The sequence below is a fragment of the Mercurialis annua genome, linkage group LG2 (genome assembly GCF_937616625.2).
Source record: "Mercurialis annua linkage group LG2, ddMerAnnu1.2, whole genome shotgun sequence".
Lineage (NCBI taxonomy): Eukaryota > Viridiplantae > Streptophyta > Magnoliopsida > Malpighiales > Euphorbiaceae > Mercurialis > Mercurialis annua.
Window position 1 is genome coordinate 33651669 of NC_065571.1, and position 17330 is coordinate 33668998.

Below are 17330 nucleotides of genomic sequence, written 5' to 3' on the forward strand. Positions count from 1 at the left end.
TGAATAAATAAAGAAATCATGATTTTACACACAAACGGCATTGCCTTAGCCAAAATCAGAAAAAACAGAAAATCGAGTCTGTTATTAAGTATTTCAATGTTATTTAATCGTTCGTTTGGTATGATGTTCTATCTTCGGTCCTATGTTACTATGAGAAATGGTATAATTAGAAATTGGAATCACGGGGATTTCTCATCTTTTACCTCTTCTATTTATATTATTTTATTATTGGAAAAGTCTATATTCTGGATCTATCTATGCTTCTATTACTTTTTCAGATCCATACCCTAGAGCAATTGATTTTGAAATTCTAACATTAGCCTTCATAATATTGGTCGAATAGTACGCTTACAATGTTGATTCTGAGTATGAAATTAACAATAGGATATACTATGCTTTTACCATCATCCTATGAAATTTCTTTTACTTTAGGTAATGCAATTCCATTGTATGATCCTTTAGGTAATATAATTAACAAAAAGATGATATATGATATGATTGAGCAACTTGTTAGGTTAAATGGTGAGAAATACAATGATGCTGAGGTTAAAGGTGTCTTTATTCGTGTCTATTATAAATCTAAGGATTCCTTTAAACCATTAGACTTTCCTAATATATCATATGCAAATCTAATGGGTATAATTAGCAATGTTATTATGAATTCTGATATAGTAAGTGGTAATCTACCCGAAGTGAAATCACTTTTGTATAAAAAGAGTCGTATTCCCTCTTACATAAGCTCAATCAAAGGTAATAAGAAAGGATGTCATCCTTTCATTGTATCCAATCTAGAGACTGTAGTCGAAAATAATGTAAATATTCCTTATGACGCGGGTTACTTAGTGGTGAAGCCTGGTGATGATCTTAGAAACCTACCTTCATATTCGATTCAAACCTTTTTAAGTGAAAATCACATAAATTTCTATCCTATCTTTGAAGAAAGGAGTGAGAAAATGTTCTTTGAATTTTTCTCTAATTTGGAAGAATGTGTGAAAAATAGTAGTCTTCGTCTTAGAACTGTTTATTTCAATAATTTAGGCCGGTTTGATGGGATTTTCCTTCTGAAGTATTATGTAAATCGTCGTGATAAATATAAAATCAAACCATTGTTGAGGAATCATAAGAATTACGAGTTGAAAGTCTATCTTGGTGATCGGTTCTTAGTTCGTTTCAGAGATTCATTAACATTAATGCCTAGCTCTCTTGAAAAATTGGGAAAAACATTATGCCCTGAATCAGGATCCAAAGAATCTATTCCACATGAGAAATTGTCTTCGTCTAATCTTCTATTGAATAGTGTGGATTTGATAAACTATCTTCGCTATGCTATCCTTATCTTAGGTGGTGTGATGTTGAAGGCTCAAGAAATTAATTGGTCTAAATACTGTATTGATATCGAGGATGTGATGACATTATCATCGCTTTCACTCAAAATCATTCGTAATAATTTCTTTGATGATAATACCTTTCATATCAATATACCTAATAGAAACCAAGATATTTTTATTAGGCGTAGCTATTATGGTGGTCATGTTGATGTCTATAAGCCCTATGGTGAGAATCTTTACTATTATGATGTGAACTCTTTATATCCATTTATTATCAAATCCTATCCTATTCCTTGTGCTATACCAGTTTGGAAGAAGAATTTGAAGAGCGTTGGATTGGATAGCTTGGTTGGCTTTATTGACGCCTGTGTTGTATGTCCTACTAATATATCACGTCCATTCTTTCCCTATAAAGATCAATCTGGTACTTGACTCTTTCCTACAAGTAAATTCGTTGGAGTCTTTTATAGCGAAGAGTTGAAGTTTGCGCGTGATTTATGTTATTGTGTAATTCCTCTTAGGGGTTATTTGTTTGAGAAGAAGTCAAGTCCTTTCGAAGGTTGCATCTCAAACCTCTATAAAAGCAGACTCGAAGCCCAGAAAGCTAGTGATGAAGCTATGACATTTATTTATAAGATTCTAATGAACTCCCTCTATGGTAGATTGGGTATGAATCCTGAAAGTACAGTGACAGAGATCTACAATCAAAAGAAATATGAAGAATTGATGAAGATGGATAATTTTCAATCTACAGATATGCTTTCCGATCATTGCTATATAGAATAGTCACTTACATTAGCAATAATATCCTTGCTGACGACGATGACTGGAAACCTCCTAAGATGTCTGTTGTTCAATTATCTGCAGCTATAACGGCATGTGCTCGTATTCATATGTATCCATACATTTCCAGACAAGATTCTTACTATACTGATACTGACTCCATAGTTCTAGGAAGTCCTCTTCCTGAGAACAGTATCTCTTCCATTGAATTGGGTAAGTTTTAAATTTGAACGCCATGTCAAGAGTGGTATCTTCTTAGCACCTAAAAGTTATATGTTAGACATAGTAGATGATAGGCATATAATAAAACACAAAGGTCCGGCTAAAGAGTTATTGACATCTAAATGGCTTAAAGACATATTAGCAGATCAATCTCTAAGAGATCAGATCCCAACTATAGCGAATTTTCGAATAGATTGGAAAAAACTCCAGATTGGACGAAAAGTTATACTAATCAAGCTAGGACTACCACAGAGTACGAAAAGAGATATGTTTTATGATTCAAATAATGTATGGATAGACACACGACCTATATATGTTATAGATTTAGGAAATCAAGATGCTAATACTATTTTAAAATACAAATTATTCAATAAAAATAAAGAATCAGTAAGTGATGCGAGCATGCATTTTAAGAATCAGTAAGTCATTCCACTACTGAAGGTAAAAAGACTATTGATGGTAAAAAGACCACTACTCTACAAAACCATGGATGAGGTTAAGAAGGAGAAGGCTAAGAAGGTTGACTTATCTGCCTATCCCTTCCTCCTATTCAAGATAGCAAAGGAACTTCATTAGAATGAATTCCATGTCGATTATGCTATCGAAAGCACTTCGTTAGAATGCATTTCCTACCCGTTAAAATAACAACTAATTTCAAGGAATTGATAATAAGGATTACACAGATAGAGGCAGAAGCACTTCCAAGTAGAGGAAGTATACTATGATGAGATAAGAATTGTGTGGATGCGGTTTCGACGTCAGACTCAACCTCCTTTCTTAGATTACTTAGAGTAAGCTGGCTATCCACAAGCTCTAGGTGATTTATGCTTGTAAGACCATTCTCTTCCAGACTGACTAACCTAATGAGATCTTCCCGAAAGAGGTCAGGATTCCAATCCGGAAAAGTAGGGAGATTCTAAGGATCCGGAAAAAGGACAATAAAAAAGAAAAGAGAAAATGCTTCTATCAACCTTTGTTCGAACAGCAAAAGAAAAAACATTGCGAACAAAATCCTTATTCTTAGTAGATGATAAAGAGAAGTTATTGAAAAAAGTGTTCAACATCTGATTCTCCTCTTAGTGGAGGCTACTCACTCACTTTAGTCTAAACCCTCTCTTTTCTAATAGAGAGAAACTTAGTGCTTCTACCCGACTGTAATAGCCTCACTTCGTTCATAAAGAGCTTAACAAGCATCTAAAATATAACTGGTAGAGATTTCTTTAGGAGATGAAAGACAAGCAATACAATCAGGAAATGTAATTGTTGATGTAGTTCCTTCTACGATTGGCTTAGTGTAAAGTGTACCTGAGCAGGGCATCCATCTTTCTCATCTCGGGAAATTTCCCTAGGTCAACTCATTGTCCGGTCTGCTTTCTCTGTTCCACAACCCATCCATAAGGGGTATAGGTAATGATGGGCGGGGCACCTATGACTACGAATTGCCCATAGACGGGTTTCCGGGTACTGAGGATCTAGGCCATTCCTTTAAGCTGGGAATTGTTGATTGGTCATACAAGATCCTAGAAAAAGGATTTAAGAACACTAGGGTTAGGAAGAGATTTTTGAAGCCTGTCTAGCATTGCCCTGCTTGAGGATCAGATCCTCATGACCCCATGGCCGATTGTGAGTTAATCCACCCCAAGTTCAAAGCTAACTTGGAAGGAAATGAGAGGGAGGAACCTATTTCCAGCACTAGCCAATCCGATAACAGAAAATGAGATCCTTTGAGCCCAGTGGTGTGGTAAGGTCCAGTTATTTACATATCCTTACACCACAAGGCTATACAAGCTAGAGTTGCTTGATGCAGTTTTATGGTTGAAATTTCTTCACAAAATTCCCAGGAAAGATTGATTTGGTTGATTTAGAGGGAACCTTTCTCCTCGGACGAATCGACCTCTTGTCCTTCTTTCTTTGATAATCTATCAATTAAAAGAAACAAAGTTGAGCGACTTCTACTTATCTTCTCTTCACGTTTATGCAGGTGAAACTTCCTTCCTTAATGGACGAGGAGCGGGAGTAAGAAGAAGGAGTGGATCCTAAGCAGATTATGGGGTTCCCCCCCAAGTCCAAGTGTCTCAGCCGACCCTGGTTCTCCATTTCTTCCCAGTCAATCTCCAAGCTCACCTCCTTTACCCGAACTTGAAGTCCCAGCTCGAAAGTCTCACTCAAGCTCCAAGTCTTCAATCAGAATCTTTTACACCAACCGTTAGCGAAGAGTTCAGATATGCCAGTCCCGATTTAACCTTTAGACCAGTGCCTGCTAATGATTTCAAACCTGTCTTTCCTGCACCTACCTACCAGAAAAAAAGTCTGACTTTTGGCTTAGCGGATCTCGGGAATGAAAGTAGCTTCTTTATTACATTACGCAATTAGTAGGGTTTCTGAAAGTGTGAGGAGTTAGGCAAGCTAGACTTGTACAGAACTGTAAGCATTCCATCTGCCTCATGCCAAGAAATCCGACCCTCCTTTTCCAGCTCGTAAGGCATTAGACGCCTGAAAAAGAAGAACAGATCTATCCGCGAAAGAAGAGTTCCGACTTAGAGTAGCTCCAAACTCGTGGTCTAACAGGTGAGTATAGGCCAGAAGATAAGATCTTATTCCAGCTCTTCTGGTATACCCTATTTTTGTTGTCTTCTTAGGACAAGGGACCAGACAAGTCCAAGGATTCACCCCCGAGTTATCCTCTTCCGCCGGACTTAGACCCTACCCTATTCCAGCACTTCCCGCTCCATTTCTTTATCGTTCTTCTCTTTCACATCCTGGGGTACCAGAGTAAGGATTCACAGCAGAGGTTCAAATTAAGTAAATAGACGGGCAGTCAAGCAAAGCAAGAGAGGCGAGTTTCCTTGTCTCGAAGAAAGATCTCAGAAGAGGTAGGGGTCCTAGATAAAGAATGGGAGATATCATCAGTCATTCCATGTCTCCTAGGTAAGAAAGAAGCTCAAGTGAGAAGGATTCACCTCCCTTTTCAATAAACTTGCTCGACCCTGATGATTTTAAAGTTCACAGGGCAGCACTGCTAGCATGAAAGTCGTCGAGAACTCCATATGGACTAGTTACGGACGATTCAAAGAGAGTTAAACCAGCCGTGCCTGGACAAGAACTAGATTTGGCTAAGACTTTTAAGGTGGCAAGTCATTTACAGGTCCTGGGGAACTTGACTCATTTGCAGCTACAGCTCCTAGGGGCCTAGTTCCGACTCCTTGTTCAGATGTAGAAAATTTCCCAGGGTCAGGAAGTCCACAAAAGTAGAAGTCTCACGATCCTTCTTCAAAAGATCCCGAACCCTAACTCCCAGAATTCTAATCGAAGTATCCCAGCTCTTTGTCCCCGTTAGCATAAAGAGACCAGAACAGATGAAACTCTTCAACTAGAAGGATTCCCCTCCCCACCTTATTAAGCAATTAGTCTCACAGTAACTACTAGGCCTCACCTCAGCGGTCAGACCCTTTTCCGAAGAGGAGCTACTAGCCGATAAAGCGGAACTCCTATGTCTTCCCCTTCCCAAGCTAGTAATAGGTCTACTGCCCTCCGCTTCTGAATGTTGATACCCTGGATAAACTGATTCAGGATCCTTTTCGATCTCATTCGTTAGAACAAGTCCTGATGGGCGGGCATGCCAGCCTTTATTTCCCCTATTTCCATTGCAAAGAAGTAAGTCCTCTTCCGAATTTTTGGATTTTTGATTGTGCTTTATCATTCACGTGAGAACCCTTTGCTTTTCAAAGCCTTGATCATCCGTAGGAGAGGATACTTTCAAAAATTGGCTATAGAGAGCTACTTTGCTTTCCATGCTTCATTCATAACATAAAGGGCGGTGAGAAATAGAAATTTAAGAGGGAGTAGCGATCAATTAGAAAGAGGTTGGCAAAGTCTCTTATATGCCAATCATCAGATATGGATCCCTGATCTTAGTACGATTACGCAGGATCAAGCAAAAAGGGAATTTGTGATCCCAGTAACCGCTCTTGGGCTAGATTATTGCCGTATAAGTAGGGCCCTACCAATTGAGCTCTAAAAATAAATACGATAGTTAGTCATTTTCATTTTGATGCTAAAGGGCTTGAGTTTGAGCTCTCCAACTCAATGAGAGGGAAAGTTATAAGGCTAATGAAAAAGATTGAGCTCAATGTATAGATCCGAGTAATATTAATGTGCTGCATCGATTGAGGGACCCGCTTCACATCCATCCCAGATACTAGAGACCCACTATCATTCAGTGAGATTGGCCTTGGCTATTTAAATTGAACTAAGTCCAACTCCATAAGGAAAGTCTCGGAGGGAAAGAATTTAGAGGGGCCGCTTGCTCTATTCTCGGATGTCAAGAAGGAAGATGAACCCACTTTATTAGCTCCACATAAGCATGAGCAATCGGATCCCTTTACAATAACACACTTGGGCATGAAGAATTAAGCTCCCATTATGTCGGGTCTTACTGAGACTCTAATTGAACTCTTTCGCGATGGTCTAAAACCTTTGTTTACGGGCTGCTATCCGTCTTCAACCATCATTACTGTGCTGCTAAGGGTAAATCGCCTGAATCAAGGCCAGAAGGTGACCCCTAAGATTAATGATGCTCCTGTGTAGAAAGGTCTGTAAGCGATCTGCTTAGCTTCAAATCCCTTCATTAGACTCATTGAGCCCTACTCTTAATATGAAAAGTAGATCTTACTGCTTAGCGAGTGGAGAGTAAGCACTAGGATTATGCTAGTGCCTTGGGAATGCTGACTTGAGTATGCTAGGATTTGAAGCTAATTCAACTAGGACCTCTTGTCTTTCTTTTCCTTAAGGATTGTAACGTGATTCAGTAAGTCGATCCTAATACTAGAGTAATGGAGGGACTAACCCCATCCCCAGTCTTGACACAAATGGAGTTTCAGACTTAAAGAAAGCATTGTGGGGAAAGGAAGATAAAATATCCTTGCTAGTTCAGTGAGTAAGAGATAAAATGTTAGATCGCTAATGAATGAGATAGAAAATAGCTTGACTAGGTTTGACTTATCCGCCATGCATTTCTTTATAGGCTTTCTCGAATCCTGTGAGGAAGCCTTAGCTCTTAGCCAGTGCAGTTAGCAAGCTTAAGCCCATATCTTTACCTCGAAAGAGGGCTGTCTCCGTCCCACTTTCTTATGCACCAGTAGGAGTGGCTTTCGTTCTCGCTGGAGCGATAGCCACTCGACCAAAGGGAGAGGAGAGGATAGGAGATGGAATGGAGTTCAACTAAAAGGAGAGGAGAGATTTGGTACGTAGTCGCTTTAGCGAAGCTTACGAGGAGTTCTCTTCAAATCGAGCTCGAGTGATAAGGTAAGCAAGCCCGGGAGGGGCGGATGACTTTCTAGCCTAACCTTAACTAGGCAATTTTTTTGGCTATTTATATAGCTAGAATCAGGGCTATAGGAAAGATAAGACTCATCTATCCTTTGCAGGTCTTATGCTAGCGAGCTAGTTCTTGCAGTCTGTGGGTGTGCCGGTGAGTGAGAGTGCCCAACCAAGACTGCTATTCTCCCACTTGATGTTCGGGATTCGCTATCGCTTTCGACTTGTAGCGTCTCACCTCCCTTGTCACTTAAAGGGCAAAGTCGTTGAAGCGAGTCTAATGGCCAAAGAGTGCTCTTTGAAAGCTACTACGTATCCTTAATAATAGTAGTATAGTGTAATGTAGGTTTGGGTATAGCAGGACTTGAACCTGCGACCATTAGGTTAAAAGCCCAATGCTCTACCAACTGAGCTATACACCCCAAAAAAGATGTAGTAGTCAATAAGGATTGGTGCGGAAAAGAGGGCGGCCCCTCTTCTTCTCATCATATTAGAGGGGCTTGGGCTCTAAGGCAGGCCTTACTCAAGAAACACCTTTATTAGTAATGTTGCTTCTTTCCACTCATTGAAGATTCTATCTAAAAAAGAAAGAAGGTCAACGGGGGATAAAAAAGTTGCTCTCACTGACACCATCTACGAGAAGGAGAGGTCTCTTTCTTTCCAACGCCATACGGTTGGTTCGCCTTAAAGCCGTGAAGACGAATAAGGGGAGGAGTAGTTATCTATGTAATTACGGTTTTTGTTGGCCGTTGTTCCGGTCAAGCACTCTCTTTTCTTTTTCCAATCCCGTCTTACCAAAGAAGATTGACTTCTGACCAACCCGCGAAGGGTCGTGAGGTTTGACCAGGTACAAAGAAAAAATAGATATCTGTGTACAGGAGTTGCCGGGCGGCGGCCGCTCAACTGTTCGAGCGCAATGCAGTGGTGGTTGGTTCCGATTCGACAAGGGTAGAATGCCTAGTCGAAGGTCCGATATCAGGCGTGTGCGTTTTTGATCCCAAGCAAGAACGAGAAATAGGCGATGCACCATCCTTGCTGCTATGTACGTTGACTTGACAGATTTATCCAATTGAACCCACACTCAAAGGAGGACCACAAGCTTGGGGCTCGACGAAACATAAAGTATCAACATTAAGAAACTTCTCTTCGTGGGGTTAGCAAAGAGCCCGACATTCATTTCTTCATTGCTTAGTCGACTAAAACAGGGATCAGCCTTCTCGTGGGGATTATAGGACATCTCTTATCGTTCACCTCTAATGTGACATGTTCCCTCTCAGTTATATGATCAACGACATCACTCGGCTAGAGAACGGGGCTCTTCTTCTTCCGTGGAGGCTAAGTCGTCCCCTCTACTGATCGAACCCTCAGTTCAGAGGTCTTTGTCAATATGTTACGAGGCTCCAGTCTTCTGCAGGTCACCATTACTTGACTTAGAAAGACAAACATCTGGGCAAGGGAAAGCGCAGTGCGCCTGGGCATATCGAACCAACTACTTCATCCCTGATTCAAATGGCTTTCTTTTTTCATGATATACGAATCAGAATGGGGGCCTACCTACATAAATAATTGATAGAATCACTACATAGAGAGGGGGGGTGGTCAACTTGATGCGGGAGAGGCATGAGTGCAGTTTGATCTTGTGGTGTATTCGTTTGTAGTGAGTAGGCCTCTTTCTCGTTGATCAGTTTGCCTCCGCTCTATTGACATGTCTCTATTCCTACAGTAGTTTTGTCAACGAATGCGTCTCAGGCCGGAATGACTAACCTAACCCTTAAGGGAATGGGGCCTTTCCATAGTTGGGTCCTCTGCTTTAGTGTAATTGACAAAGGCTAGGCTAAGTTTGGTAATACCTAAAACAAATGAAAAGAGATCGGGGTCGATAGTTGGCAAGGAACTTGATCCTCGCCAAAAAGGGGTAGCTGCGGTCGAACTCTAATTCTTGAAATAAGTCGGGGCCCTTTTTTACCAAGTCTATCAGATATAATATAGGATGATATAAGGCGCAACTGCCGTTGCGTTGCACAAGACGGTGCCGTCTCACTTTGAGTTCCTTCCTTCGATGTCAAATCTGATGATACGCTTCGGCGATGTTACCTACCAAATTAAAGGCCTGCTAGGCACTTGAAAAAGTCGTCAGTGAGGACTCACTCACCAACTCCTTCTAATAGTTTCTTCTATATATGAAATTAAAAAGGCGACCCGTTGCGCCGGGCAACAAGATAAGATACTGCTGTTGTACTACTTGACTGGTAAGAAAACGCTTACGTAAGAACTGGAAGACTCATGTATGTACGATAATCTTTTCTTCTGCTATTGGTGGATTGTTGCACAGAAAGGCTGACAGAAGCAACGTTTTTAGCGCGCTTTTCAAGCGCTTAGCTTCTGCTAGCGGCGGGCGACAAGGCTATGAAATAGGTTACGTTACCCTCAGGTCATAATAAAGTCTAGTATGCCATCGGTAGGAAGAAAATGCAACTAAGCTGAGACTTGCTTCTGAGGCATTTCAGACTTTACTTTACTTGCTCTTGCTGATATGATCTTTTCTCTTGTTGAAGAAGTGGAGTTTGCTGGTATGGTATAATAAATCTTAAAAAGTGGATCCCCGATAGCTTCAGAAGTGGCAGCAGTGGTATCGTATAGTTGAGGGAGGCTTCTTTTCTATTTGAGTTTAGAGAAGAGTTCTTTCGAACCATCGGCACTCGTGTGCCATTGTATAGGCTGACATTGACTACCTCATTCTTGCTCGATGCGTATCACAGCCTAGTTTTGTAGTCAAGGGGCGAAGGGCAGAGAGTTCCATGACCCAGTTCTTTTAACCGAGATGGAAAAATAATAGGAATCGAGTGAAGAAGAAAAGAACTTAAAATAGAGGCAACAACTCGTTATTCAAATGCTTTCTCTGGTTCGCTTGCCCTTGTTCAAACAGTTTCTTTTTCTTTGGCTACTGCGGATTAAATTATTTCGGAGGATAGCAAAGGAAGAATAGCCTTCCTTTCGTACCCTTGCAAGGGAATCCACTTCTGAAAGATGCCGAGAAGAAGCTTCTATCTCTTGCTTGTTTGGTTTACCCTTATGAAGCCGTGAACTCTTCTTTTGCGGGTACTCTAAGCATTGAAGGAACAAGCGCAATAGCCATAGAGTAGTAAATACCCGAATAACGGTAAATGGATTTCAGAGAGAAAGATCCTAGCCTAAGTGATAGAGTGGCCGAGCCAAGTCAAACTGCACTCAAGAGTTAGGAAAGCAGGGGGGAGATTCGAGTTTACAGGAAAGATCAGAGTAGGATTACCAGTCTTTGAAACTAGCTACTAGAACTAGACATTGAAACATAAAATTCTGTTAAGCCGAATGAGATGGCATGGTTCTCTAGCCTGGAGACCGATTCAAGAAAGAAGGTAGGAGCGTCGTCACCAGGGATTTGGTAATTAAGACAAAAGAGGATCCGTTCGCAGACGCTTTGCGGGAAAGAGAGTCCAGTGATTGGGGAGGGGTCGATTTAATCATAAAGAGATTCTCTTCTTTCTTATAGAAATAGAATAAGATCAAATCATGAATGCTTGAAGCTATTGTTCTAATATCCCCTCCCCAATCACGCTCTTAAGACGAATGAATCCATGCCCAGGTAAGATCAATTATAAGGAATTGCACTATCACTTCTAATCCGAATGGAAGGCGGCTGTGCTTATGCTTTTTTTCTTTATAGCTTGTTGAAAAGCGAGCTTCAAGCTCTAGCTTTTGGGTTAGATTTTACTGACGTACCTCGCTTTCTTTGAAAGTAGAGTAATGATCAACCACTAGCGCGATGAACTTCTTTTTTTAGCGTCTTAGTGACAAAGCTCAATCCTTAGAAGTGCACTCTGCCTGGAATGGAATTATGGACTAGACTTTCACCGAGCCGAGCGTGATTAGGAACAAAGCGGATAGAATCCTTCTATTCCCTGCCCCACCCTGGCCTAGTTGAATCATACTATGTGTCTTTGCCCGTTTTTTATTTTTTTATAGTAACAACGGATCGCGCTTAGAGTAAAGAAGGTATCCATTCCTAAGCCGTCAAGCTAGATTCATCTTTGTATTCTATTCCAAGGAGATTCGATTCAGTCAGCTTGGTTCTTGACTTTGCCATTTCAAAATCACTATTCAAGTGAAGTGCAAGATCCATGACCCGACCGCTTAGCCTCTGTAGGGGAAATACCAGAATTGAATTCTGCCTTTAAAGAAGGACTTTCAGATAAGCATGCATAGCTTTATGGGAAAGAGAATAGAAGGAGTAGGTCCTCTTATAGTATCAGTATCCCTGTATCCATCTGTCTTGCATTGCTTTGCTTCACTGGAGCTTATATACAGCGGCGATACGAAGAATAGAGATAATCTGTCTTTATAGTGCAGATGGACTGAATAGAGTTATTACAGCTAAAGCGATAGCAACTCATGAACGAAGTGCTCGACCATAGGGAACGAGCGGAATAAATGTAGCAAGTTAAGGGTTAGGTAAGTAACAGAAAACTTAGGTATCTTCAACAAGGGTGATAGACTTACATTTCTACAATGGCACATAGCTGGAGCGCCCTTCTATCTTCTATTTTCTCCTACATATTATGCCAAGCCTTTCTCGGCCAGGCCAAATGATAGAGGCACAGGAGATTCATTCGGGTTCTCAGCTACCTGCCATATATAGATCTTCCTGCTTCATTTCCGGATAACTGAACTGAGAGGTGCCCAAAAATGCGGAACCCTTAGACCGATTTAAGTACTTGACTTAAGTCCGAGTACTGAAAGACGTGACTAAATCAACACCTGGTACTAACGAGCTATCCCTTACCAAAGATGGTGGGGAAAGTGACTTTGTACCCTTCCCTAGCTCTGGAGTTAATGAGTTCAGAAGTAGCTGAGTTCTTACTTCTTACCAAGCTATGTGAGTCTATACCCGAACGAGGGGATTTGAAGACTTGAAAGGAGAAAGAGAACTCTTATTCATCTAGAAGTGACTGAAGTAGCGTTTGAGCTTAAAAAAGCGCTGTCGCACCTTCACTCTTTGTTTGTATTTGTCGGGCTTACCAGCGCTACTACTAATGTCAGCGTAAGGACTGTTTATCGGATACTTCTATCTTTTTTGGAGGCCTAAGGGCTGCATCATCTTATGTAATAGCTTTTTTCAACCTCCCCTCGGGATGTACGGTAAGAGGAATAGCCTATATTCTATGTAACCTTGAGCCCGGTATCTTGATTACTGCTACTTTGATTTATCCCGAGCCGGTGCCGGGGGCAGCGTCTATTAAGAAGGGGATAGCCGGCTTATTTCGCTCCTAAATCCATTTACCTCGACCAGGATCAACTCCTTCTATGCCCCACGAAAAAGCTCAAAGTAAAGCAGTCATCAAGCCAGAATGCCTATGGAATCAATCGGTTGTTGTACTCTATAAGGAAATTATAGGCATGGTATGAAAGGACTTCGCCTAAAAGCAAGGGATTGCTGTTTGCACTATTTTATCAAAGGGATCTGTGTCACTGTCACTATCCTTAACACATGAAATTAGATGCATCCACCGCCGGATAAGCATCCCAGTCAATCAGATCAGAAGGAATCGGTACTAGCGGTTCAATTCCTTAGTGATCTCTTATCATATGTTCTTAGAGATTAGCATCGAGGGGGTGGTAGGCTTCCGTTGTACAACCCCCATGGAAACCAAAAGTTTAAGCGATTTAGAATAACAAACGAAAATGAAAACATTCATCTCAATAAAAAGGATGGGCGATCGACATGATATATTTGCTCACATTCCATGCGAAGGTCATCATTTGCAGGAACATTCTATGGTGTTAATAAGAGGAGGTAGAGTAAAAGATTCGCCAGGTGTGAAATGTGATGTTGTACGTGGTCGTTTAAATCATATATTTTTTTTATTAGAGCAGCCGTAGCTGGTCTTTGCAATGGGGGAAAATCCACCGGGGGTTTTAGACCCGCCTCGTCAAGTTCAAGAAGGGGATGGGCTTTTCGGCGAGGGGACATCAGCCGCATCAAAGTCAGAGTCTTCGGCTTCCCAGTCGGGCTCCCTTCTAGGGCATGCATCCTCAGAAACGGATTCGGACGAAGAACGATTCTTTACTCCACCACAATCCGTCTCGTCCACGTCGTCTTCCTCAACACCCTCCAGTGAGAATTCCACCGATCAGTTGGACCTTCTCTCCAAAGAAAAGAGGGTCCTTTGGACAAATGATTTAATTCATTCTTTTCGAACGAGATGGATCCAGAGGGTAAGATTGGGCATATTCCCGAAAGAAAAATCCTATATGCTTTAATGATCGATTCCCCCCTTCTAACAATAAAAGAGATGCAAAATCTTAGTGAAGTTTATGGGGCCCATGGCCCAGTTACGAAAAAAGCGAAAGAATCTCTATTTATACCCATATTTGGAACCTTCTCGAAAAAAAATAAACGACCATAAATTGGATTTTTCATGAGGTATAGTAACATGGAAAGCTGCTAGTAGTAAACTTCATATAATTCTTTTTTCTTTTCAATGTTAGAAGTAATATATTTTATTTATAGAAATTCTTGCTTTTGTTTTTCGCTTTGTGTGCCGATTTGGTGGGGGGTTATGGCAAGTGGTGTAGTTCTTCAAAAAAAGAAGAGGATGAAACCCCCAGCGATGGCAGGAAAGATGAGTGGGTATGTGGGCTTTTTTCACTTGAGTTTTGGAGAGAGCATTATGACCTAGTGCCATTATCCTTTTTCTCTGGAATTTCTCCTTCATAAGGAAAAGAATGAATTAGGAGTTAATACCACCAATTAGTCATTCATTCTGATTTCGAACTCTTCAGCCTTCTCTTAAAACTTTGAAACCACTATACTAAGTTTCAATGAATCTTGTGCAATCAAGTTCGGTTAGGACATTATGTTGAAACAAATCACGTGCAATTACCTTCTTTAGCTCGATTGGTAAAGCCCGCAATTCCTGACTCATCTTAGGAAGGATTTGAGTTAGGGCCGAACTACTTCCTTTTTCCTTTCCAAAAAAGTGCAATTGCTAACTTGCGCATTCAAACTTTTAGCCTTTAACGCTTTAGGAGAGGGAAATGGCAATCAAGAAATTACCGTAGAGCGATGCTCGAAATCGATCATGTTGGTTTTGCCCAGTAGCCATTCTCAGCGGAAGTACGAACTTGGTAAACAGAAAAAGCTGGCTACCGACTACTATCCGGCTCTCAATAATAGAAGGTAGCCGACTTGAGAAGAACCTGAGAACGACAAGAATGATCTCTGGCCCCCGCTATTCTTTTACAAAACCAATTTAAGACTGTCGAGCAAGTGAAGTTCGGTATGTTAACAATGAGTGGAGAGTAATCTTGCAAGTGTTCCGTGAACGAGCAGTGGACAGAGTGGGCCTGCAAAATGGAATGGATTGAATCAAAACTGCTAGTTAAAAGATCGGCATAAAGGAGAAGGGATTAGAAATAGCTAAAAAAAAGAAAAGTGGAATAAACCCATATAGTAGCCGAAGCCTTGAAGAGAACTTCAAATGGTGTTAAAGGGGGCATAAACCCCTAGTATATAAAGAAGGTCTTATCTCGGTAGGAAATCTCACAGGTAAGGTGAATATCTAGACTTACAATAGGATACATATTCTAAATCTTACTTTTAACAGAAAGGGATTACCTAGTCCTGTAAGGAGAAGGATTCTAGTGAGATTGACTCCTCGTAAGAAACCGTCTTTACATCTCTAACTTGTTGGCTCGTTATGAAGGGAAGCACTGATAAGAATAGCTATGGAGAGCCTTAAGTAAGAAATGGCAAGGACTAATTAGAAGGTGCGTAAACAAACTCCTGGTCTGGAGTGGACACTATCCTTCAATGTCTTAGCCCCCTAAGTTAAGTAAAGACTAGTTATCCATCGGCTGGACATGTTTCCTAAGTAGAAGTAACTAAACTGGCTTAAAAAGACTCCAAGATTGATTGTAGTTGCCCTCGGAAGGGACTAGGACTAGGTTTAGGATCTATTGGAATGGAAGAGTTAACCTTAGGACAAGAAATGCATATATTCTAGTTACAACACTTAAGGAAGTAATTGTAGCTGCAAAATCCCCATCCAAGGCACTAGCACTTGAGGAGGCCCTTCCCCTATCATTTTAAACCCCTAGGACTCATTATGTATGGTATGGGCTTCGACTGCTTATGCATAGTCTTCCACCACTTATTCATAGGCAAGAACTGGCTGGCACGACAACAGTAGATGCCTATTCTCTCATGAAAGGATGAGTACACGGTAACTTCGTGGAGGATTAGCCTCCAACTGATCTAATTATAATATAACCACGTCCTGCGTGTATCTAGCTTCCTAAGGTATATTGCTCCAATCACATCATACATATCTAGAGCTAGTGAAAACGCATATCCAGTATATGTCTAAGTCTAAGGCTAATCATTTGAGTTAGGAATGGATTAAGCCGAACTCTAAATTAAGCTTTATCCTACTATGGCCACTGGAAAGAGCACTGAGACAAAATAAATAGAGCTAAATAGATTAGGTACAACTACTGGATCGAAAAGATAGGGCGCTGCCATGATAGCACATATAACAATAACCCATCCTTTACTCGGATGGCCAGTTTAAGATATTAAAAAAAGCACTTGCTTATCTTATGGGATGTAACCTTTCGTTCAATGGATCTATATGGATGTATCCTCTAGCACTGAGAATGTTTTTTTTAATACAGACTTGCTTACTCATTTCATTTAGGACTATAATCAGCTATCCATATTTAGTTGCTATCTTACCCAGATCCTAAACCGCCATTGAGTCTCTCCTGTTTACGCCTAACTTTGCCTTCTTTCCTTGCTTTTGTGCTATCTGTTTGTATCGTATAGATATTTCCTACAAATGAATAAAGGTAGAATGCTTAGCTTAGACATGAAAGGATGAAATAAGAAGTTGCTCTTATACCTCAGGTATTTTCTAGCTTCACTAACATGAAGGAATGGCTACAAGGCCTTTTTTGTCATACTGAAAAAGACAATTAAGTGTAGCCAAACTCATATGACAGGGGGTTACTCTAAGTTTTTATTTTACTGCTTTCAGATTGGTCTCTTAATTGAAACCCTAATGCGCATATGCAGCCTATTGAGAATACATAGTAAAGTGAACTTTTATTTCGGGCCAAGTCTCTTTCTCTGTAGCAGGCGCTAGAGAAAGCTAGCATCAGTAATTCTTTCTTTCCTGAGCGACTTAGATAAAGAAATTAAAGAATTTGTCTCCGTAGGGAAAGATTTCTATTGGAATGCGGTCAACAAAAGACCAGGAGTTAGGAGTTTTTTTTTAGGCTGAGTTAGGAGTTAAGGCATTGAAAAAGAGATATTCTAATATTAAGGTAGTTAGAATTTAGGCTTTTTAACTCTTTATCGGTTTTGGGACATGAAACTCAAACCCTTAAGGCAATTGCCTTTTACCTTTATTCATTATTAAATAATATGCCAGCGAGCGGAATAGCTATTATAGTAGGAAGCTACAGCTTTACTTGAAAAATGATCTTTCTTTGCTCAATGAAAAGTCTACGCGCATCGTCAAAGAAGATAGAATGCTGATACCTTTTGCGAATGACGACAGTAGGCCGATTTCTACTTTTCTTTAGGGTGAGAGGTTATCTTGCAACTTGTTTTTTGTCTATTGTGAGATTCTCTTAGAATGA

The 17330-nt window shown here is 40.6% G+C and overlaps 1 protein-coding gene and 1 non-coding gene across 2 annotated transcripts; one reads left to right on the top strand and one right to left on the bottom strand.

The window, feature by feature from the left end:
- Positions 1-353: 353 nt before the first annotated feature.
- Positions 354-2114, top strand: LOC126668436 (DNA polymerase-like). Its single transcript, XM_050361637.1, has 2 exons — positions 354-1752; positions 1804-2114. Exons 1-2 carry the CDS (start codon positions 354-356, stop codon positions 2112-2114), a joined length of 1710 nt encoding a protein of 569 aa, XP_050217594.1.
- A 5884-nt stretch (positions 2115-7998) lies between these two features.
- TRNAK-UUU (transfer RNA lysine (anticodon UUU)) lies at positions 7999-8071 on the bottom strand. Its single transcript has one exon. It is a non-coding gene; the product is annotated as a tRNA-Lys (tRNA).
- Positions 8072-17330: the final 9259 nt, after the last annotated feature.

Bases quoted from the DNA above. Each gene is read 5' to 3' on its own strand.
- LOC126668436 (XM_050361637.1), top strand. From the start codon at position 354: ATGTTGATTCTGAGTATGAAATTAACAATAGGATATACTATGCTTTTA. The intron at 1,753-1,803 runs GTACTTGACTCT...TTTATAGCGAAG, and splicing joins TCCCTATAAAGATCAATCTG to AGTTGAAGTTTGCGCGTGAT.